General features: G+C 38.8%; 1 protein-coding gene across 5 annotated transcripts in view; it reads left to right on the top strand.

Annotated features, from left to right (window-relative positions):
- DHRSX (dehydrogenase/reductase (SDR family) X-linked) overlaps window positions 1-24,993 on the top strand; it is a 233,957-nt gene that overhangs the window by 88,382 nt on the left and 120,582 nt on the right. For 2 of the 5 annotated variants that reach the window (XM_014960305.1, XM_014960304.1), the window contains exons 2-4: window positions 1,768-1,875; window positions 3,414-3,505; window positions 14,459-14,527. In XM_014960305.1, coding sequence (XP_014815791.1) covers window positions 3,475-3,505; window positions 14,459-14,527 — 100 coding nt within the window. In that variant the 5' untranslated portion in view covers window positions 1,768-1,875; window positions 3,414-3,474. The remainder of the gene's footprint in view (window positions 1-1,767; window positions 1,876-3,413; window positions 3,506-14,458; window positions 14,528-24,993) is intronic. The other 3 variants (XM_014960308.1, XM_014960306.1, XM_014960307.1) reach the window with 2 other exon arrangements.

The raw sequence follows: 24,993 nt of genomic DNA, 5'->3' as shown, positions 1-24,993 counted from the left end.
CACATACTGGTCCCCCTTCTAAGGATGCAAATAATTCAGGCAGTGATTTTTCACTCCATGGATGAAAGGAGTCGAGATTGTATGTCCTTGCCAAATTTCAAGCGTATCCGGTCATGCTGAGACACAAGGGCTGCTCACATGGTGGTGACAACAGCTTGTTTCACACTAAGAACATTTATTTTTCTTCCTCTTTAAAATCTTTATTCCCTGTCTGCATTTTCAAAAACTGAAAAAACTTTTTTTTTCCCCCCTTTTTTTTTCTGCTTCGCTGACAGAGAACAGACCAGGAAAACATAATCTAAAAAGGCCAAGTCTGGTAAAGTAATAAGTTATTAAAGAATACTACCCAGAATGGACAACATACCCAGGTATTTAGTGTCAAGTCTAGCTTTAATTTTTAGGCTTAACTATTGAATAAATTCTGGACATTTTACTTTGACTTTGTTCAGAGAAATATTTTTGGTGGAAATTGCAGGACTGCTTGTAACTAAACTGAAGCTCTTTAGGAAAGCTCTCGGAAGTTTTATTTAGCTTGACTTATATGTTTTAGGACACCTACATGCATGGATATCACTGCAATAGGAATTAACTTTCAAATATTTGCAAACAATTCTCACTCTGAGTGGATGGAAAGAATCATGTTGTTACCTGGAGAGAACAGAAATTCATGTTGAATCGTGCTGGAGAGAACTATGTATTTCAGAAAAGGTAAAATCTGGGTCCTTTTTGAAGCTGCTGTGAAGAAAGCAGCTTGTATCAGCACTGGTTCTATGTTTCATAACCATGTAAAATATGAGCTTGTGTTGTACAACAAAGTAATCCCCTAAAAACCTAGAAATCAAAATAGAAAGTCCTTTGATAGATTAAAGTCGGCATCTTTTTAACATTTGTTATCTATAACATTGCCTATGGACACTCCGTGGTGGCAAAATGAAATATTCAGTGCCATTTTCCCTGTACAAATACCTAGCAGCTTCTTCTCAAAAGCAAACAGAAATCCACCTCAGTTGCCTGAAGACCACATGGTGCTTCACATGGAAGATTCAAAAAAATCCTATTTGATATTTGACCTAATTCATGCCTTCTCCAAGCGGTTTGCTTAAAAGGCCCTGTCTCTCCTTCGGCTGGAGGCCGCCCTCCATCTTGGAGGGGTGCCTTGGGCTGGCGTGAGGCCTTGTGGGTGGGATGGTACGGGGTCGGAGGGGTCTTTTTTAGACAAAAAGTTGCCCCCTACTTCCTTTGGGGGCCAGGACCCTGTGATTTTCGACAGGGAGAGTGCTTGGGAACACAGGTTAAGTTATGTCGGATGGCTCCGGCCCTGTAGCTGCGTCATCTTTGACTGAGCTGTTTGCCGTTTCCCCCATGTTATAGGTAGGGGCCTGGCCTTCGCCATTTGAGAAGTTTGCAAGATATCATGCTGCCGATGGGGTTTTTTTTCCCCTATATGCATGGAGTAAACCCCCCCTGAGCTGCCTTGTGACAGCCATCGCCTTGCTCTGTAACAAACCGAAGGTGAAAATTTTAAAAGGCAGATTACTACACGATTACACTGGGTGTTTGTCTTTGGTGTCGTCAACTCCAGACGAGTGCTGTAAATAATGGCGGATGCTCTAGTTTTTAATTCCATGCAGAGTTTGTGTTTGAGATTGTTTACTGGCCCGGCTTGAATGGTCTGTCAAGTGTACGCCTCTTTAAAAAGACATCTTAACTTCTTAATTGTGTTACTATTGGGAACTAACCTTGTGTTATTTCTTTTCCTTCATATAGTTTTCCCTACACAAAATGGAAAGGTTGCTATAGTGACTGGAGGTACGAAAGGAATTGGTTACCAAACTGTGAAGCATTTGGCAAGACTTGGCATGCACGTTATAATAGGTAAAGTCATTATTTTTTTAATACATATTTTGTTTCAGAAAGTATTTTTTGTCTTTTAAGGAGTATTTTCTTTCCAGTACAAGTAAATATATGTCAGGGGAAGGAAGGAGCGGGGAGGAGCCAGGGTTTTGGTAGCATTCAGCTATGTAAAATTTGCACATTTTCTGCTTAGTTTGTTATTACAGGTGTCCTTTGTAGGCAAAACAAGAAAACACATTCCCTGAGAGGTTAATTTGTGTCAGCCTGAGACAGTTACCTTTTGGAGGTTTCTCTCCACTGAAATAAAGTTTATAAGGTGACTATGTTAGATTGAGATGTCTTTTAGACATCTGAAGTTAGGATAGGTGAATTTCTGTAGGAACTCAAAAAATTTCCCGAGTACAGAATTTCTTCTCTCTACTACAAACAATATTAGTGAGACTTTTTACTAATACTAATACATTTATATATTTTCCCAGAACACTACCTAACATCAACTTTTTTCCTATTTTCTAAAGCTTTCTGTACCACATATTTATAATAATGTATTTACTAAATCAGTATGTAATGTCATGAATACTTATGTTTGAAAACGTTTTACTCCCTTCATCTTTCATTCACCAGATTTTTACCTAAAACACTGTAACTTTTACACCATAAGGTCACTGAACGTGACCTAGCAAGTTGGTGATGCCATTTTATTTAGCTTTTATACAGAATGTGCTCTCTCTAAGGTTTTATATACAGGTCTTACAAAAACCCACACCAAACAATAAACAAGAGCATAGTAGCCATATATTTTTAGTCTAGTGCAGTCAGTAACACTAATGGAATTGCCCTGGAATCGTACAGGTGTAATGCAGACTACCATTTACTCATACATGTTTTAATAGATGTGTCAAAACCAAGCATCTGTAAAAATGCAAGCAGATGCTGCTATATGTAACTAGATGCTGTAGGTAACTAATGTAGCTAGATGTAGCTAATGATGCCAGCATTAATATTTCACTAAAGAAGTCTCTTTTCATGTTTAAGGTGGACTGTGAAAATGTATCCAGTGGGAAAACAAAAAGGCCAAATTTTCTTCTCTTTGCATAGTGTTATGGAAGCATAGAATATTGCTACTTTTTTTACATGTATACTATTTAATATTTAGGTTATTTTGTGTAAGAAAATTTGATGTGAGATCTTTGGGAAAGGGAATGTGATATAATTACAAAATCTCTAAATAAGCTGATTTGTTTTCAACTCACAACCACCCTCTCATAGATCTCATTCGCTCACACTCACACCCATGTTCTCACAAACACTGAGATGTGAGTGCTCAGGTGCTCTGGTGAGTGTCACTTATGTGCAGTGTGGAAAAATGTACAGCAGCTACTGAGTCCTTGTTCTGTCTCTGTGGCAGATCTTTTATTCTTTAGGAATCATCAGTTAGTAATTTTTCCTTGTTTGGAGTATATGGGCTATGTCTATGGCCTGTTTTCTGGGTGGGCTAACAGGAGAAGTAATGGTGTAGATGATAAGCCGCAACCATGAAGTTATCCTCCTCGTGTCAGGTTGTATGGTCATCTGCTGGCAAGTCCTCTGTGCGGTGGCCTTGATATAAGCAATGCAGGAATGGTGTCCTGGAAACATGCCTTTATTTTTGGTAAGGGGCATTCTTTTAATTCTTCACTCTGCTCTGTCTTCTGGTGCTTACAGGCACACACATTTCCATTTTCTCCTCATGTGTATCAACCTTAATATTTGCATTACGAATCTCTACAAATGTGAATTAATGAAATTAATTATAGGAAGCATTCGATGAGTAGGATTTTCAACTAATTCAGTTCTTTCAGGCAAACTCTGACCTAAGCACTGAGCCTGGTGAGTCACAGACATCTTCTTTGCCTGTGAAATTCTTCAGAGCAAAGAAGCCCTGTCAGTAGAATGGGTGGTCTCAGGCTTTGTTCCAGCTGCAAGCTTAAAACAGTCTCAAAAACACATTAAATGCAATGACCTTCCATCCCTGTTGCTAACTGTTGGCCCCAAGTGCCCAGAGTATGCCTAAAATACCTGCTGGCACATTGGCATGCGTTAGCACATTCAGCTTAAGGCCACGCACACAAAGATTTAAGCCTCAAATAAGACTGCAAAGTGTGGTCAAGCTTTCTACTCTACAAATGTTTTCACCTTATGTTTGTATATAGGCGTGAACTTAGGTGAAAAAAGCGTGGATGTTAGGTGAATTTGGGCTTGCAAGAGAGACTCGTGTGTAAGTCACAGTCAATCTTGCCCATTCACTGAATGCTTCTTTCCCATTACAGGGGGTAAGCAATGGGAATATTTAGCAATAAAGAATGATATCCCTGCAGCGGTCAAATGAGTCAAACCTGAATGTCTGATGTGAAGATGATTCACCAGTTGTGATGGATGTGATTTTGACTCCATTTGACATTTTATAAGAGTAAATGTTTGAAGTAACTTACTTTTAAATCCAATCTACCAATGGAATGAGGAAAACAAATAAGTATAAAGCATGTTACCTTGTGCAACATGAATAAGGACTGTGTGAAAAGGCAGTGTGCTCACTCAGAGCATTTTCAGCAAGCGGTTGCACAGTGCTTCTGCAGCTCCTTTCTAGTCCCAGCACTGGTGCACAAGACTGCTTTCTCCCTGTGATGGTCTCCCTCTGCAGATCCTGCTTGCCCTGCCCTCAGTCTTTCACTGGGAAAGAGGTTGGCGTGAATGCTGAAGTGATGAAAGTAATTTTCTATGGGTTTGTTTGATAGATTTTGTTGAGACTTTTTGCCAGGGTGCGATAGCATTACTCACAGTGAGCAGGGCCTTTACTTCGAGAAGATCTCATGACAGACAGCAGATCCCTGGTAGGGAAAACTACTACCAGCAGTGAATCTCCAGAGACAAGCCACACCAGGAGCTCCTGTTCCCTCCTATGCAATTTACTGCTTGATGTGTAAGCTTGCAGTTCCATTTTCAGTCAGAGAAGGTAAACAACACACCATTTTTGGTGCCTACTGACCATTAACTGTTACTGAAGATGGTGGTTTATGTGCACCTACAAATAAATAGGCTCTTAACAATAAGGACATTGAAAATCAAGACAACTTGGTCATTTTTATGACCCCCAGTCATAAAACCCAGTAGGTTCAGCTGTGGTTCACAGTGTTGGCCACAGTTTTGTAAATTTAGACCGATTAGAAACATAAACTCTTCATATTCCTTCCATCCTTCATCACTGGGGCTTAATTTTAAGAGGATTCTGTTAGTGCATGTTAAAATTGTTGACTTTTACAGAATCACAGAATCACAGAATCTTCTAGGTTGGAAGGGACCTTAAAGATCATCTTGTCCAACCGTCAACCTAACTGACAAAAATAGACTAAAAATAGAGCTTCTGTTTAATTTATTTTTTTTTTTCTTTTTTTTTTTTTTTCTCAGTATATTAATAGAAGAAGGCTGAAAAAATGTGTGGTAATATCTAATATAGAAGCTTTGGTAATTCTGCCTGATAATGGTGAATGAAACTCAAAAGATTTCCAGCTTGACATTATTACATATATGCTGCTTGGTATAAAACACCAGGTTCAGGGCAGAGTAATCAATCTTTAGTGTCTGAGTATATCAGTGTCACAATTTTCTAAGACAGACTCACATTCTGAAGGAAACAGTCTCATTATATTTATATATATGTACATATATTCAAGTGACTTATTTAAGCCATGCAATAAATGTAGTTTCATCATCAGACTCAGCACTTCTGTGTGACCTCTGTAAGCCCTGCAGGAGACCAAGCAAGAGATATTTCTATCATCTCTTTCGTTCACATTACTTTCCAATTTTCAAGCTGGACTCTCCGCACTATAAATCAAACAATTCTTATATTTTATAATACTACAAAGTGACTTTAGAAGGATAATTAAACCCTATCAGGATGGTGCTATTTTTCATTTTCAAAGATGGCTTGATTTAATTTCAATTACTGAAAATTTATATGGGATACTTTAATAGTCTTTTCTCACTATACATAGATGTTTTACATGCTTGAGTTATAATTTCTTCTAGAAAAGTATTTATCTTCCTAATTTTAGCCAGATTTTGTTAGGCTTGAATGAGTTAGTCAGGAAGTGTCAAAATGTCACCAGTCTTTTAAAACTGGGTGATGGTTTCCTTTCTCTAAGAAAATGCATGAAGACTGTCTTGTAAATGTCATTAAGTTCAATTTTTAACATATCAGGGTTATCAGAAACTCTACTTACAGTGTTGTCTGTTATTTCTACACTATGTGTGTGCACACAGCCACACACAGCCTTCCAAATTGGTAGTTTTGTCGAAAACGTCAGTCTTTAATTTATGTTTGAAGGCTGTCACTGCCCTAGCTTTAAAAATACTTTTTCATTTTTTAAAAAATGTGTTTGTTTATGTTTATTAATTTTGAACATCTAATCTGTAAAATTTTATGATTTTTTTAATAATTCGCAGTGGTTTAAGACTACTTATTTATGAACAAACTCATTACATTATTCCTTGGGACATTTGAAACTATGACTAAAATAGTGTCCAACATCTGAAAAGATGCTTAGAGCACAAGAATTCTCTTTTGGGGCAGTAAGCTCAAGTAGAAATAAAACTCAATCAACTGTGAAGGTGTATTGCATAGTCAAATACTATCATTAACTGAGCTCAACCATCATGTGGATGAAAGAGATTTTGGTTGATATGGTTTGTTTGGATTTCTAGAAATATTAAAGCAAAATTCCTTAAGGCTTTTAAGGATGCTACACAGCTCAAAGGATAAGTACAAATGTCATTACATTCATACAATCACATTCTGTGTAATGACAGAACATAGACATAAATGTTTATTTGTTTAGTAGAGGGGATGTCACTGGAGGTCAACAAGCATGCTTTCAATGTATCATTTTAGAGGAGGAGTTATATGTGTCATCACAAGTCTTTCAAATTGTATTAGATTATTCAGGGTAATAAAGACCAGGGACGTGTGTGAAGAATTGCAGGAAGACCATAAGAAGCTGAGTGTTAGCAAGGATGTGCATTTTGGTGTAGAACAATATGGAGTGATGGACATGGGGAAAAAGAGAGACATGAGGAAAAAAATCTTAAGTCCAGAAAACAGAATGATGGGTTCGGAGTTGACCATCATCACTTTGGGGGAAGATCTTAGGGCTTCATAGACCGTTCTATGAAAACTCAGGGCTCAATAGCTTTCAATTCCTCAGGAAGGTTGTTTTGTGTAGTCCAGTAAGTGATTTTTATATTGAAAAAAATGTTAAGTATTGTAAAAAATACAGAGTTAAATATGTGATGATAAATTTTGGAAGAGTTAGTGCAGTTTTTCTTGACGTTTATTTTAATTTATTCATTAAGCACGTATTAAATGCTTTGAAAAATTAAACAACCATGCAAATTAATTTATTCTTGATTTTCAAAAGCTTTTGGCAAGGTTCATGTCAAAAGATTTTAAAGTGGCTAGCTTGTCTTGAGATAAGAGAAAGATCTCTTGTAGATATTAGTAACTGATTAGGAGACAGAAAACAACATTTAGGAATTAATTGTCAGCTTTGGGATGGAGCAAAGGGACTCCTGATCTCATAGGCATATGCTCAGTACATTTGTAAAAGACAGATACAGAAAAAAGGGTGAACAGTGACATGATGCATTTTGCACAAATTGTTTAGAATAGTCAAAATAATTTGACTATAGATAATTAAGGGATTTGAGCATCTGAAATACAAGGAAAGGCTGAGAGAGCCGGGACTGTTCAGCCTGGTGAGGGGACAGGAAAGAAGATGGAGCCAGGGTCTGCTCAGTGATGCCTGTGACAGGACAAGAGGCAATGGGCACAAACCAAAAAGCAGGAAATTCCATTTAAGTGTTAGAAAACACATTTTCACATTGAGGGTGTTCAAACAGGCTTCCCGGAGAAGTTGCAGTGTCTCCATCCTTGGAGATACTCAAAACCTGACCAGACATGGTCCTGGGCAACCAGTTGTAGCAGAGGGTGGGACTGGATGGTCTCCAGAGGTGCATTCCATCCTGTGATCCTGTGAAATCTTAACTACCGTGAAAAACAGGGAAGAAACTCACAATATTGAAAAGATGGATAAATACTGCATACCAGTAAATGCAAATACTGCATATGAGGAAAACTCCCACACCTATAAATTTACAACAATAGGATCTAAATTAACTACTACAACTCAAAAAAAAAATTAAATATTGTGATTTACTGTTGAAATCTCTCTGCAGAACATCTTCAATATTCAGTGCCAGTAAAAAGTAAATAAAATCATATTACTTAGAAGGAAAGAAGATGAAAACAGGACAGGAAACGTTCCTCTTCCTTTTTAAAAATCATTGGTTCATCCTGTTGTGAATACTCAAAATGAGACTGGTAAAACTGGAAAAAAGAGAGAGGGATGGTGAGGAGGATGGACTGACTCTGTGCTAATGAGCAAAGGTTTTTCTGCTTGCAAACAGATGACAGAGGTATGATGTCATGCAATTATGAGTGGTATAGAGAAAGTTAATGAGTAGTGATTATTGTCTGTCTTATTGTACACAAAGCAGAGAACATCTCAAAAAATAAATAAAAAACTCCACCACTGAAGCACAAAATTTTTAATAAATGTGTCGCTAAATCACAGAGCTTGTCCCGGAACCCTTTGGTGTCCAGGTGCTTGAATGAATTGAAGGTGCAATTAGAGGAAGTATTTGAGGTCAGTTCATTGAGAGGCTATGTGTGACTTTTCATTCAGGAAATCTCTGAAACTACTTGCTATTGGGAGGTGTATCGGAAGCATCCCTCCCACACTTAATGCTGTCACTTATACTTTTTTCTTAAGGACCTGCCATAGGTTATTGCTGGAAACTGGGGACTTGTCTGGATGTGTCTTTGGTTTGATAAACAGGGTCATTAACTTCTGGTTGGAACAGCTGGATTGCTGAAACCTAGGGCAAGAATCATGATTTCTTTTCTCTCTGCAAACCGACATCTTCCTTCTTACTCAGTTTTGCTTCTTTTCTCAAAGGAACACTTCCAATGATATTTTTTCCTTTCATGTCAAAAAGGCATGTATTTAATTGTGATTGCTGTGTGATGAACTGAATGACAAAGGATATGTGCTACCTGTAGACATAAGGAAGCTTTGTATCACTTTTTCAGGTTTTTTATACCAGGTCACATCCTTATACCTGGCTTTGTTGATTAACAAATTCATGACTTATGGGCAAGACCCCAGATATGTAGTCCTTTTTCCTAGAAAAAGATTTTTTTAATTGAAGATGTTATAAATTTCTTTGGAAAAACACTCATTTTGTACTGAATTCTAATTTTTCATCCTCAGAGCTTTTTAGGGGCAGTTGTTCCTCTCTCTTAGGCACACGTTATTTGTTGAGCAGTGCCATGCAAACTCGCAAAATCATAATCATCATAATGCCAACTGATAGAATCATCATTGAATGGTTAGAGTTGGAAGGGACTTTAAAGATCATCAAGTTCCAACCCCCCTGCCATGGGGAGGGACACATCCCACTAGGCCAGGTTGCTTAAAGCCCCATCCAGCCTGGCCTTGAACACTTCCATGAATGGGGCATCCACAACTTCTCTGGGAACCTGTTCCAGTGCCTCACCACCCTCACAGGAAAGAATTTCCTAATAGCTAACCTAAATCTACCCTCTTTCAGTTTAAAACTGAAACCTTGTCATATCACTACACTCCCTGGTAAAGAGTCCTCCCCATCTCTCCTGTAGGCCACCTTTAGGTACTGGAAGGCTGCTATAAGTTCTCCCCGGAGCCTTCGCTTCTCCAGACTGAACAACCCCAGCTCTCTCAGTCTGTTTTCATAGGAGAGGTACTCCAGCCCTCTGATCATCTTTGTGGCCCTCCCCTGGACCCACTCCAACAGGTCCTTCTTATGTGTGTCCTTCTTATGTTGGCAGCTCCAGAGCTAGACACAGTACTCCAGGTAGGGTCTCATGAGAGGGCAGCAGGAGGGGCAGTATCACCTCCCTTGACCTGCTGGCCACGCTTCTTTTGATGCAGTCCAAGATACCGTTGGCAGACTTTGTTTTTCTCTTGAGGCTTTGGGTGCCCTTGCAAGCCCGGTCTTCAGGCCAGTGCTCCAATGAAATCAGTTCCCCTTCAACCATAATGAGGATTATGCTACCCTGAGGAGGCACCTTAATTCAAATTTGCAGTTGGAATCTTTCTTATATTCTGTTGCACAAAGATACCTAACCATCACCCTCTGCAACTCCTTAATCAGATGGTAAACATTTATACAGAATTTATTACCACACCACAAGCTTCTCCTGGTAATACATTTAACACACAGGGTGGCTCTTGGTCTCCAGGCTGGAGGGGTTGGGTACTTCTCTGAACTACTGCATCCTTGGTGGTTTGCATCTTCTTGGTGTTTGTTAATCTCAATTTTTTTTTATTTGTAATTAATTTTGTGTTATCTTGCTGAAAGTCGAGAAGTTCTCCCCCAGCTAATTTTAGTAACCAAGGGCTTTTTGGATTTCTGTGTTTATTCTCTCCAGGCAACCTTAAGCTTTACAGGCAGTATTGGTGTTCATAGACTGTTTTAAATTTCTTTATAATGCCCTGCAGTATGTTCCCTTGAAACATCAAGATTACAAATTCCTAGTTTTGCAAAACACAAATTGGAAAATAACATTTCTTTTCAGCATCGTTCTTTATCAGCATCGGTTTTGTACATAAATTATGAACCTAAGAAACACTTCTTCTTTTGGAGAGTTTATCACATTCAAAGAAATTAAAAATATTGTATAAAGATTGCATATAGAGGCATCAGGACCCCTTACCTAGTGATAAAGTAAATGTTTCCCAAGCTGAGTTTCTATGGACTGTATTTTTGCCATCCTCATTGTCAGGTCCTGGTCCGATTTCAGGCTCAGGAGGTTCTTATTCAGCCTGAGCAATCCTCTGGGATAATTCTATTGAAATCCCTGAAATAATTTTCAGAGGTAGGACCTACTGAGGTGATGAAGATGGCAGAGGCTGGCCTTTAGGGTAAGATCGAAAGCCTATTGCTGCTGATAAGAATTTTTCTATGTACTTCTGTGATGGCTTTAGATCAGCATGCTTTGACTTGTAGTGTTTATGTAGATGAATGTTGAGGAGGAGAGTAAATTTTTTTTTTACTAGAAGTTGTATTTAAATCTAGTTTCCTTCTTTTTTTTCAACATGAGTTTTGGTATTTTACCGAGAATTAGAATTTTGCATGCCATTAAAATGACATCTTATTTGTACAGGTGCATCCATTCAGACTTGAATTTTTTTTCATGTTATTATTTTTATTTTCAGAGTTGATTGGAGTCAGCAGTGTTCTTGAATCAGTCTCACCTGAATTTTTCCTTATTCTGTGGGGACTTAGTAGAAGAAAAAACATCAGATAAGGCACTGAACAGCTTGCATAAACAGTTCTTGAGACAACTATATCTATTTTGAGTTCCCAATAGACACTTTAAATTAGCATGAAAAGCAAGATTATTACGGTTTTGGGTACTTTGATGATCTAAGCTCTCAAGACATTGAATCCCTTTTTCTCAAGGCTTTTGTTCAGATTCCCTCGCTGCATAAAAAACACCGTCTTCTCTTTCTTATCCTTGCCTCCAGACCTAGAATCCAGAGTAGGCAGATCTTATGTTACAGATGCTATAGTGCTTAAAGTGGATAAATTCTGACATGGATAAATCCTGGCATTTCGAACATATTAAAAATTTTGGTGAATCATTGGCAAAAAGTCCAGCTGGAGGATTTTACTGTATATCATGAAGTTTTTAGAAGAGTCACTACAAATACACTACTGAGGATCTAAACCAGCTGATGGTGGCAAGAATTTGAGCCTTGTATAGTAGACTGTCTCTCTCTTTAGTTTAGGGCGCTGTACTCCTGTTCAGTGTGCCTGAAGGTTGTGCTCTTCAGTGACCCATCTTCATCAAGAAGATAGAAACGAGTTATGATTTTTTCCAACCTGAAGCCGATCATGTCAGCTTGGTGACTTAAAAAGTATTTTGTGAATTTTGAATAATTAATGTGGCACTTAAAAGGAGGTTGTTCTTTTTCATGCCTACCACTTCCTTTGCTTGGAGGATCCCAGAAGGACCTACTAAGAGAGAAGCAGTACAACAACGCGGAGTCCCTTTCCTCTCCCACCCATCCTCAGTGAGGGGATGCTGATCTCCTTAAGCTAACTCAGAAGCCTAGATTACTCCCCCAGTCATATGGTATCTTTCTGATATTTCTGTCTTTGGACTTTTTTTAAGGATTTTGGTCATTTGTTCAGTGTCTTTATTCTTTCTTCCAGGATTTTATTTGAAAGAAGTGTTTCAAAAGCCTCTATTACAGTAGCAGCTTTCACTGAGGTTATTTCAATTTTGTGATACTCCAGGCTCCAGAGTCTGCTTTTCAAACTCTCTGTTGAATCAAGCTGGAAACAGACATTTGAAGTGACTGCTTAGCAAAATAATTATTTTTTCCCAGTGGTCTAGAGTGAAAAATATGCAAATATGAATAAAATGAGCTCATTTGGAAGGCACTGAGCTTTAATGAATAACCATTTATATAACAGCAAAATAAAGCAAATTAAAATTTGTTGTGAACACAAGCACTTTTAAAAGAACAAATTAAGTGAACATACTGAGAGTTAAATCAAGACACTGGAGGCTTTAATAAGCCTGTTCTCTGCATGAAGAGTGCTGAATGAAAGAGGAATCAAATAAGACCTTCACACAATTGGCACCAAAGTATTTTTGTTTCTAGCCTAACTCTGTCTGTTCTAATAACACACTGAGTTTGAAATCTTACTCTAGTACATCGCTTGAGGTGAAACAGTGAGGAAAACTGATCCCTTGCCCATAACTCCTGTGCACAGATTTCCCCAGAAAGGGCAGTTTCACTGGAGAGTTTGTTTGTTGATGCTGCATCTATATCTGGAAATTAGCATCAAGCTGAATGTTTGTGTTCAGTACAAGGATGTATAGTTTTAAAGGAGAAAAAAAAAAAAAAAACACAACAAGAAGAAAATACTGCAAATATCTGCTTTGGTTTTTTTGTTGTGTGGTTTTTTTTTTTTTCCCTTTTCTTTCTTTCTTAGGCTGAGCAATATAATTCCAGAGTTAATGGAATTTATAGAGAACAGATCTGTACCAATATGACTCTAAGTTTTATGTGAGAATAATTTTCTCTACAGTATCTGGAATGCTAAATGTTTTTATTTTGGCTACGTTTATGTAAATATTGAGTCCTCTTGCATATCATGGAAACAAACATGTATTACAAATCATCTTTTTTTACTGCAGAAGCACAGCAAAATCTCCATCCTCAAATGAATGCATTAACCTACCTCCTCAAAGTCATCACGCTGTCCCAAAAATCTCCCTTCAGTGCTCTGAGCCTTCAGCCAGTGCAACCGATGGATGACACATGATCTATCTCAGAGGACTTATTTGCACTTTTTGAACACATTATCTGTGAGATTAAATTAATCAGTTTAACACTGGATAAAGCATATTCTAACGACTTAAAATAAATAGGAGCACATATCAACTAATGTGAGGAGGAGGTTGAACCAGATGACCTCCTGGGGTCCCTCCCAAGCTCAATTTATTCTGTGATGTTGTGATTATTTCCTTATCTTTGATAAAGGTTATTCACTGTTAGTAAGAAAAAAAAAAAAAAAAGTGAGAACAAAAGGGGAAAACCTGAAATTTCTGCTGCATAGCTAACAAGTGAATGAGAGGAGAGGACACTTGTGCAATGGCACAAAATAAAGCCAGTATAGAAAGCAAGGCAAAGATTTATATAATCAGGAAACGGAGAAGGCAACTTCATTAAATTCATAAGAAATACAAGTATTTATATCCAATTTAGATAATGAAAAAATAGGTATTTTGATGCATCATGCTATGGAAAATGTTTGTGGATGGATAAATGGAATGTTAAACTTCATTAAAAAAATAACTTTTACTACCAAGCACAATATTTTGCTTGTGGTTATGTTTTTTCCTTTAATATAAGTTACTATAAAACAATTGCCAAACAAATCTCAGACAATTATTAACTGTCTACTTAAGCTGAATGGCACAAAACACATTTATTCGATGTTTTATCACATTTTCTGTTAGCACAGGTAAAACTTTTTGTGAGCATTCAGGCCAGAGTAGTGGAGCCTTTCCTCCAACTGTGAAATTCTTCATTTTGGAAAAAGAGCGAGGGCAGGTCCACTCTAAACTATAGTGAAAATTTGTGGACTCCGGATGGGATAAAATTCACTTGGCTCACAGATTCTCATCTCAGTTCAGCTGGTCCAGCCAGCAGATGGTCACACCTTGTACGAATAAATGAGAGAAATGGCTGAACTCATGTAACAGCAGTGCATTTGTACAGCCCTCCTCAAAAACTTCTGCTGTCTGACAGCAACGTTTCACTCCTTTTCACTTAAAACTTCATATTGGTTTTACACTTCGGTTAGCCATTCATAGAGGCATGCTTATATTCACTGTCCTTAAGTTAATTGCATCACTAATTTTCCATTTTCTGTATTGTAACAGCTGGAAACAGTGAGAATGAGGGCCAAGAAGCAGTGAGGAAAATACAAGAAGAAACTTTGACTGGAAAAGGTACCATAGTATATAATTTTCTTTAAGGAACGCTTTATTGCTCTCTTTTTTCTGGTGTCTTCTTTTATATGAGGTCTTCTTGTGTATTGTTAAACTTTTTTTTTAGTTTGGAGTAACTAGTTTTTTAAGTAAATCTGACACAAAGGTAAAATGAGTAGGGTATTTTAAAAAAATGTTTTCAGTTTTGTTTGACTTCTTTAGTGTAGTCATTGCAAAAGTGCTGCCTGCAAGTTACAGTCTGCCTGTGCCTGTGTATGGGCACAATGATTAAATAGCTGGGCAGAAAATCAGAATACTAGTCATTTCTGCTAAGGGGAGGACGACAGCAAGCAAGAGTGGGTGTGCTTTTTTCCTTTGCTGGCTTTGCCTTCCATCATGGTGTATAATCCCATTTAAAAAGTTATTTTTGGGGTGTAAGAAGTTTCTAAAAGAACAGGGCTCTCCAACTGTGTTATTTGACACATGAGGAGAGTTATAACCCTTCACAAAATAAAACTTCTCTCTTACAAATAAATGGACGAAAATATCAAGCCAAAATTCTGATGTTTTTGTGGTTGTTCTGTTTTTTTCTCTTAATCTGATGAGCGATTGTTTTGAGGGAGGCATAAGGAGAGCATAGTTTGATAACTATGAGAAGAGGCACATTGCTCACTATCTGCTGTGTTATTATAATTTGCAGTTTGTGATGGAGGTTAGTGCATCTAGTATTTCCATCTCTTGGATTCACTGGGTGTAGTTCCTAGTAGTGTATGATGATTCACTGCTGCCACTTTGATGTATCATTTCTTGGCAAAATAATAGGGCAGTGCTGCTACTCCACCCTCTATTTAGGATCTTCATGGCTTCTTCTGAGATCTCATTCTGGTTTTGTGCCTCTAATAATTACTGTTATGATGATCAAAATGCGTTAATTATTGTGTTAAAAAAACCTTTCATTAAGATTTATCTTTTGACTTAAATAAATGTGCACCCATCATAGCCTCAGGATACATGTATGCTAGTTAAAAGCATCATAAATTAAGGCATAGTCAGAAGGATCATGAAAGGAAAAAGGTAATTATAACATCGTTTCAACCTTTTGCTGGAAGTTTCTGTACAGAGACCAAAAGTATTTGGAATTAATTACATCACGTGACCTGCGTGAATCTGAATAAACCAGGGTTTGTCTTATTTTCACACATCTGTGTGATCACAGGCTTTTCTTGCACCCCAGTCTTTCTTGATTTTTCTGAATGAAGTAAACTCTAACCTTCAGTTATAGGCTTTGTCAAGATACAGGTGGCAGTTTGATGAAGCCCAAAGTGTATCTAAAATTGACTGAAGTTGTTCCTTATTGTAATTACAATGACTGAGGCTTCATTAATCTCAAGTCCTGATAGATTTGGTCTAAAAAAACACTGGAAGAGTATTGCCTTTTCAGAATTTCTCACCAATTGAGGGGTATTTGTATTTGCAAGCACATTATCCTGTACAACGGACCTGTGCAAGCTTCCTTATTGTAATTACAATGACTGAGGCTTTATTAATCTCAAGTCCTGATATATTTGGTCTAAAAAAAACTAGAAGAGTATTACCTTTTCAGAATTTCTCACCAGTTGAGGGGTATTTGTATTTACAAGCGCATTATCCTGTACAACGGACCTGTGCAAGTCTGAGTAGCAGTTCCATGTTGAATTTGCACTTTGTAATGGGATGTGTGTGCAGATACTGTAACCAAAGCTAGGCTTTGTGAATATATCACCTTTTCAAAAGCTACATTTCAATATCTGTTTATTCACTGCATGAACGCATTATCAGTTATCTTGACCTTCCTGCCCCCCCTCCTTTTTTTGAACATTTTTCACATCCCATATGAAAAAACTGCTTACAGAAATTGTTCTTATCTAAAATATTGGACTCTTGAAGGAGAACTACTCAAAACAGTATTGCTCAGTGGCCAGCATGATCAAGGATTGGGACAATATAGTTGTTCTTCTTTTATGGTGGACAAACTATATGAGTGGGTGCCATCAGTTTGCTATCCAGATTTCAGATCTCTAATAAGAAGGAAAATCTCCTTGCTTGTCAGCAGGTTAGACAGCAAAAGGAAGCAAGAGATCTTGTCCTCTCCTTGTTGCCTGCCTAAGCCATAGCACAAACAACCCCAGAGACAGCTCTGGGAAAAGGCCAGGCCTGTTGAGTGCATGTAATTAGAGTGTTTTTAATGTACTATCATCTTTCTAAGTCTTGGCCCACTGTCTGTCTGGGGCTCTGTCTGCCATCTAAGGGTAAGTAGTTTTGACATAATCTACACTTCAGGGAAAAGTGAGATTCAAAGCATGTACATAAGTTATTCCTAGGAAGCAGCTGATGAGCAATAACGTTTTAACAGAGAAGGATAAAGGATAATAATAAAAAGTCTATGCACCAGGTGATGGTTTTTTTGCAGCAGCATGGCAAGACATGAAGAAAAGACTGACAAAACTTCTGAATACAGGGAGGCAGGAAGCCTGTTTTCCCATGCTGGAGGCATTCAAACCAGAGCCAGTGCCAAAAGGTGGTAGGGTGTTGGAGAGGAAAGCTGTTGTGGCTGTTCCCCTACAAGGCAGCACTGCTAAAGGACACAAAAGGTCTAAGCAATGTTTCACATCACCTCTTCCTACCACCCATCCTCTCCTGTGGTGCTACACCAGAAACCTCCTTGGTTCCTCTCCCTGCTGATTCCAGACTGTTTAGGTGTCTTCCTTGGTTTTGGGTCTCTGTGCTGAGTTACCTATTGCGAAGCGTAAAGAGCAAGGAAGGACATGGGCAGCTGAGTGGAGGAGAATAAGGTCCTTGGGGCATGGTAGACTGAATTCACTTGACCATCAGATCCTCCTCCATGATAAAGCAATCAAAGCCCTCAGATATCCAGAAAAGAACAGAAGAAGTGCTGCATTGTCATTAAAATTATCACATGGGCACTATTTCCAAAAGACCAAGGGCAACAGATTGCTACGCTCTGAATCATAAAGCTGGGAGAAGCCAGAATGATGTGGGCATTTATCTCGCTTCCATTTGTTAAATTGGGAACTTGTGTTGTTAATAGTAGCAATTATATGGCTGGGAAAATTGTTGATGGCTAGGGATTACCACAGAGATATTCTAATTGTGCAAGTCTCTGTAATTTAGGCATAGGGTGTGTCTGTGTTAGTGTGTTCATTAGTTAGATCAGGAGGGCGCTTTGCAGGCAACACTCCAACTGTTGCCCACTTGCTGAGCATGGGTTCGCATCAGGAGGGGCATCGCAGGTCCTCACATGGACTCTCTTTGGGCAGAACTAGCTTGGGAGGTAGCAGTAACAGAGCATTAGTGCACGGGAGCAAACTTAGAGTTTATCTGAACTGGAGAGTCCTGGTGACTTGTAGAAGTGCCTAGGTCAGGTGGGCAGCAGCACAAACTGAGCTCTAGAGATTGACTTTTGTTGACCCGAACCACTTGTTAATGTAGCCATAACCGTAGTTACCAGTCCTGAACAAACTACAATGAGTTAGGGAATTGGGAAGTTTCTGTGATAAACTCACCTCTCAGTGATGATACTAAAAAAAAATCTTTCCACATACATAATGGAGTCTATCTCCTGACTCAGTTACCCTCAGTTTACATCTCTGCAAATGAAAGCTGGTTTTAGCCTGATGATTACAAACATACAAATGTTGGAAACTAATATATAAACATGAATGAAAGCTTCATTCATTCCATCATAGGTTCATGAATGCCAATGGAATCAGCAATTAGCAAAAGTTTATGCATAAATATCACTTAGCAGAGTACCAAGGAAAGGCTCTCACAACTGCAGTGTAGGAGCTGGAGCTGCAAGTAGACTCAAAGGAGAAAAAAAATTAAAAGTTAGTGAGAAAACAGGGTGTAAAAGTCATATTAAGCACAGACCTCTTCAAAAGGAGAAGCCTGTGTTTAATCTCACCCAACATTTTTGTGGCAATTCAAATAAAACCACAATTATAAAACTACGCACTAAATCCACAGCATTCATGAGACTTCCATTTGAAGCCAGGTGAGAAAGGAAGAAGAGACCTTCTCCCTCGGAGTCAGAGAAATGCAGAGGTTAGCACGGTGCTAACCAAATCGTGTCGTTTACAGTCTGACCCACATCAAGACAGTGTGGGCCAAGCAGTAGGAGGAATGATACCACCTTTAAAACACTGCGATTCACATGCATTCAACAAGCCTGGCTTTTTCCCAGAGCTTTCTCTTGGGATGTTTGTGCTACAAAAGGCTCAGCCAGGAAGCAAGATGACAAGGTCTCTTGTTGCTCCCTTTTGCAGTGTAACCCGCTAACTAGCAAGGAGATTTTCCTTGTTATTAGAGATCTGAAATCAAATAGAAGAAGGTAATCTAGCAGATAGGTACCAAGCATAATTGCAGAATAACTCATGTGTGGTTACTGTACTGACACTTGCTGTACGTCAGGCATCAGTTTTAACAAAACGGTCCATGTTTTTCTGCTTTGTACCAGACTGTTTGTTGTTGGTTTTCCCTGCAGGCTAGAGAAAGGCAGCTGCTGAGATTTCCCAAAATCCCAAACTTTTAGATTTGTTTCTGCCCAAGAGTCAATGGTGGTATTCCCAGCACATGGGCCAGAGTTGTGTAAACCAGTTCAGCACAAAGCAATGCATTGCTAAAATGTACAAAAATGTCACCTGTGACTTCCTCTTTGATATGGTATGTCAAAGATGTTATGGAAGTGATCGTTCAGCTGGTCAAAAATAGTGGAAAATATTTGTGGTTGAGATGTATTGTTTGTAAGTGTGCATAAGCTTGTATGAGTTTATACTTGCTATTGCCAGATTTGCTTTTCATGTTGTAGGTTCAAGGTGTAAAAGTGTAACATCCTGAGCTTGTGGCAAGACCTGACGTGGCTACTTTGTCCCTTCTACCACATCCTGCCATTGGCATATCTTTTCTCTACCACTGTTGATGCTGAAAGACCTGTAGGATTGGTTTAAAAAGTTTCCTAGCAATAAAAGTGCAGTTCCTATCTACGCATTTTCTTTTTTTCATGCTGGTGCATTATCTCCAGTACTTAGCTTTGGCAGGTCAAGCACTGCCCTCCATTAGAGTTGAACAACTGAACGCCAGGCTCATGAAGACATCTTGAAAAACAGGGTGGTGGCATAAGCAAGGAGCAAAGAAGTCTCGATCTGACACTGCGCCACTTTGCAGGACGCTGTGTGGAACTGCAGGTCTTCTGCTTTGTCACGTGATGACGGGTATAAGAACCTTGCTTAAACATTAAGATTTCTTTTCTATCTGTAGCCATATCTATGGTGGTATCAAGTATATTTAAGTCATATGAAAATATTTGAAGCTTGAAAAATATTGGATATATTAATCTAAGGCTGTAAGGACTGGATCTACCACATGCACAAGGGATGAAAAACCCCTTTCTGGAGTCCAAGAAAGTAATGCTGGGGCAAATACAGTTTCTCTGTACTCATAACACTTATGTTCCTTATGCAGTAAAATTGGTGACTTTTTGCTCTGTATTTAGCAGGAAAGATTTTAATCCACAGAAGGGTATCTCCAAAGCTCTCTGATAAAGTCATTTAGGTGAATAATTTGCAAATCAATTGTCCTGCCTTTTTATTTGTTTTACATAATACTTTGATGCAAAAACATGGTTCAATTCATTAAGCCTGTTGCTCTTCTTTTTTGCTCTCCTTTTGACTGTCAGTGCAATATGCTACAAGATTTTTCCCCTCAGTGCTTACAGGCATTTAAAACAATAGAGAATCCCCTATTTTGTGTGTTTCTTAAGACACCTTAGAAATTGAGTTGTCATGTTAACAGGGTGGTATTTCAGACAGTAAGAGCAATACAAATATGGTTCACAGAGATACAGATGAGCTGCAGATCTGGATAGTGAGGTGGAGATAGTGTCTTTCAAATATAAAATGTATTCATAATGCAGGCACAAGATCTGCCTGTTAGTTTCCTAAATTCCCATTTCCATTGGAAATGTGAAACATATTTCATTAACAGGCTCTGCCACTAGGAAACATGATTTTCTCTTATTTAAATTATTTCTAATTGAAACTTAGAGACAAAGAAGTGCACAGGTGTAGCTGTAGGCAGAATAACAAAGTCCTTTCAGATGTCTTGAAATGATTTTCTGACTGTAAATCACTGAAGCTTTGTGTGACTAATGGGACCGGAGCTCCAAGGTTAGGATTTTGCTGATTGTGCTGCCCTACTGAAGGCAAACTGGAGAAAGGGAATTTCAAAATGAAATTGCATCTGCAAAGCCTGAAAAAGCTCCCATTTCACCCTTTTACAGGATTTTGATCCCCTTTTTTGTACCTGTAGAGCCGTGATGTGAAGCAGTGGCCAGATAGAGGTGCTCCTGGGTTTGACACTTCCCACAGTAGGGCATTATTTTTTCCGGCTCGAGCAGTAGTCGCGTGCGGGTTGCATGAGCTATTTCCAGCTATTTCCTTGTCTGTTCTCAAGAAAATTGCCAACGAATCCTGAAAGACAAAGCCAAGAAAAGGGCAATTTGTTTTCTGTCTTGTGTGCTTTCATATCTCTCTTCCAAAATCTACTTTATATAGTCCTAGCTTCTGTAGCGCTCTCAAAGTTAATTTGCTTTTAACAAGTAGAATATTTTCTGTGCAAATGCCATTGGCCTCTGTGCTAGGGATCCAGCTACCAGGAGAACTTGCAGCCTGAAGTAAACATGGGAAAAGCAGAGCTTATATTTAAAGCGCTTACGGGCTGTGTGTGTAACCTTCCAGGTGTGAGCTGCACATGAACCAACAGACTGTGACCTACCTGAGCGTGTGGGCAGTGCTGGTCCTTCCTTGTCATCTCCATCTTTGCAGCAGTACAGCAAGGCTCCAGAGGGAGCACGTCCAGAGAGGGACCTCTGCACCTGTGAAGAGCCAACATTAGTACATCAATGCTTAACTTGTGTTTTCAGGGCCATTTTTCAATGGCAAAGAGTCAAGACTCTCAGTTCTTAAATGGGTTATGAGCTAAGCTCAGTGACAGGACCAGAGGCAATGGGCACAAACTGAAATGCAAGAAATCCCATTAAAAAATATGAAAACACTTTTTCTTTTTTAGCATGAAGGCTGTTGGGTGTTAGCACAGATTTCCCAGAAAGTTTGCAGAGTCTCCATTCTGAGACATATTCAAAAGCCACCTGAACACAGTCAGCCAGCTGCAGGTGGCCCTGCTTGAGCAAGGACTGGGACTGGACAGTCTCCAGAGCTGGCTTCCAGCCTCAGCCACCTTGTAACTCTGTGAGTATATGAAATTTTAGCAGCCAAAACCACATGAAACCATGTCTGCTTCTCCAGCCCTGAATACAAATACTCTAACATACACAGATTCCTGGACTGCAGAATCTTCAAGGAATTGTGTCACTATTCATCTACTGCACATAATAAGACACTTTGTCACAGATAGTGGTAAGAACAGCAATAATTTGACCATAATGCAGTCCTAGGAAATAGGTATTTTAGAAGAGCTTTGGAGCAGTGTAAAAAAAACCCCATTTGTACAGGTAAAAACCCCATTCTGTGGAAACAGAGGAAAGGAGTGTAGGTACACTGATGCTGAGAGCAATAATCTGTGTGAAAAGGCCAGGAAATATTGCCCATGACTCTGGAGCAGCTTGCTCTTCCTGTTATTTTTTTGTATGCAAGGCATGGACTAATATGTTTTATTTTAAGGCCTAAACTTTAAAATCGATTTCAAATAAAATGTGTTCAAATGGTGACGCATGATATCTCTGCCACATTTTCCCAATCTGAATGGAAATTAACATGCTTACGTGCACTTTGAAACTCTTCTTAGCCTATTTAAAGGCTTGCAGGAGACATGTAATGCCACAGCATGTTTTATAGTCTTTTCTGGTACTTGGTGCTAGAAAATCTTGCTTGTAAGAAGAAAAGAAATACTCCTCGAGAAAGATAAACTCTTGAACTAAGCAAAAGATCTAACATGAGAATCGTTAGATCTCTAATAATCACGTCTGGATTTGGATTTTTCCATATATCAAGGCAATGTTTCTGGTCAAGGTGGTGTAATCAGCACCTGATTAATTTCCCGAAGATAATGGTCAGCTGTGTTTTAGTCCTTATTTGTCTTACTATTATGTCTGCCACTGTCCTCTCTTACCCAGATTACTGTTGACTTCAGGCGGCTTGGAAGGAGTAGCTCTTCACAACTGATGTGACTTGAGGAGACAAAATAAATCAAATCATCTTTCCAACATTTGGTTTGACCTAGTTGAAAAATAATCCTTGCCAGTGTTATACCTCCCAAGCATGGAAAATGTGTGGGCCTGTGGTGGGAGAGAGATCTTCATGGCTCTTGGCAAGATTTGCTGCAGTTCTGTGTTTCCCCTTTTTCTACTCCAGTCTCACTTAGGCTCACACATTTGTGCTTTTTTTGAATAGTTTACAGCTACTAAACTTCCTGGAACATGGATGTCATTTAAATGGTACGGTGGCTCTACTTCTTTCTCTTTAGGAATTTGATGTCATATCGGGGGAAAAAAAGAGTGTGTATTGCAGGAGAGAAAAGGAAAAAATAGTATAAGGAAAAAAGCAGTTTCTCTGTTCAAAGCTTTGTCATGGCAGTTAGGGGCTTCTGAACTGGAGGTCTGTGAAAAGTTAATTTTCCTATCTAAAATCTTGCAAGCTTTCCCCTAGCTTGAATTTTACACTTGAAAGTAAGTCTGTGCAATAATCCCATTGCCCTAATTGGAGTAATTTTTCATGAAGACAGATTATTTCCTAGAGATGTCTCTGGTTTTGATGAGAGTGCTTATTGGAGAAAGGTGGAGAGAAAATAAATTTTTGCATTTATATCTGCAAAATAAAGCAGGGAAAGTGCCCCTGCCTGTAGACAGGGTTAACTTAATGGAAAATTAACTTAATGGGAAATATGGTAGTTTGTGTTCAGATCAATGCAGATCAAAGGCTTTTCATCCCAACTCGTTCTGGGTTTCTTATGTCCCAGACTATCAAAGACAATCTTTGTTTTAAAATCTAGACCTTAAAATCTTCTTGAATTAATAAGCTATTGCTTATCAATGCTTTGTGTTGATTTGCAAACACATGCTATAAAGGATTTTTTTTCTTAAGATAATTTTGCAAAGATTTGGTTTGAAACAAGTTTTTGTTTAAAAATTGCCTTGGGAAATGTCCTAAGCAAAACACTTATTTCATTTGAGTATGAGCCTACTTTCCATTAGTCTGGTGGGTTTTTTCAGCTTTGAGATGATGCAAAATTAATTGTTTGGTCCCAGGCTAAGTGAAGTCTTCAAATGGGATATCCTTCAAGACTTTGTTTCTGAATGCAGGAGGCAGACCATCTCTGCAGTGCCATGAAGGCTTTATGCTTTGAAACCATAAACCATAGATAATAGAGAAAGATGTCAAAAAATCTGCTTATTTGGTGTAGAACAAGTGCATGTATTACAAGGCTGACATAGCGAGCAGTTCTCCTGAGAATCTTATTTAGGCTCTTCCTCCAGGTAAGATGATCTCAAATGGCTAGCTGAAGACCACTGTCTTAGAAGATATATGAAATGATTTTTTAGTCTAGAATCAAAATCCTGTAGTTTCCTTGACAGCTACTGGTGATATATAGCTACGTTGTATTTGCCACTCCAGATGCCCTTTCAGCCGGTCCTATAGATTTTTTATATTTTTAATGCTTGAATCGTATCTCTGGAAACATGCCATTCAGAAAGCAGCATCCTTTTCTGTGTATCCTCTTAGCATGATAAAATATTTGCCTTTGCTTGCAAAAGAGAACAATTTGTGGCAGTGTTCACATATTATGCAATTAATAGCCAAACAGTGACTTTCTGAATATATCTGAAATTCAAATTGGTGTGTTCGTGTTAACCAAGCTGGGTATATGTAGAGATTAAGTCTGAATAAATCTTGAGTTTCAAGTAATGACAATGATGTCACCGAGGGTATAAGTCTGCCTGTCCCCTCCTCAAGTGTCATGGGTGAGCAGAGCATACAGTGTACACTGCGGGGTGCCAGAGGAAGGGCATCAGAGAACACCAATTCACATCTGCTGTGCAGGGCAGGGCAGAGCTGCATGGACTTTTTCTTCATCTCCGTGCAGTCAAAGGTAGAAAATTTAGGTGTGTGTTTGCATTTATTGGTGGAAATTTGGGCCCCAAGGTGCGTCAGGCACCCAGTAACTCTGCTGGCTCCCACTGGCTATTCTGGCAATGCAAGAAATCCCATTAAAAAATATGAAAACACTTTTTCTTTTTTAGCATGAAGGCTGTTGGGTGTTAGCACAGATTTCCCAGAAAGTTTGCAGAGTCTCCATTCTGAGACATATTCAAAAGCCACCTGAACACAGTCAGCCAGCTGCAGGTGGCCCTGCTTGAGCAAGGACTGGGACTGGACAGTCTCCAGAGCTGGCTTCCAGCCTCAGCCACCTTGTAA

Source organism: Calidris pugnax, unplaced genomic scaffold (assembly GCF_001431845.1).
Source record: "Calidris pugnax isolate Ruff unplaced genomic scaffold, ASM143184v1 scaffold188, whole genome shotgun sequence".
Taxonomy (NCBI): Eukaryota; Metazoa; Chordata; class Aves; order Charadriiformes; family Scolopacidae; genus Calidris; species Calidris pugnax.
This window is presented reverse-complemented; position numbering and strand designations above follow the sequence as displayed.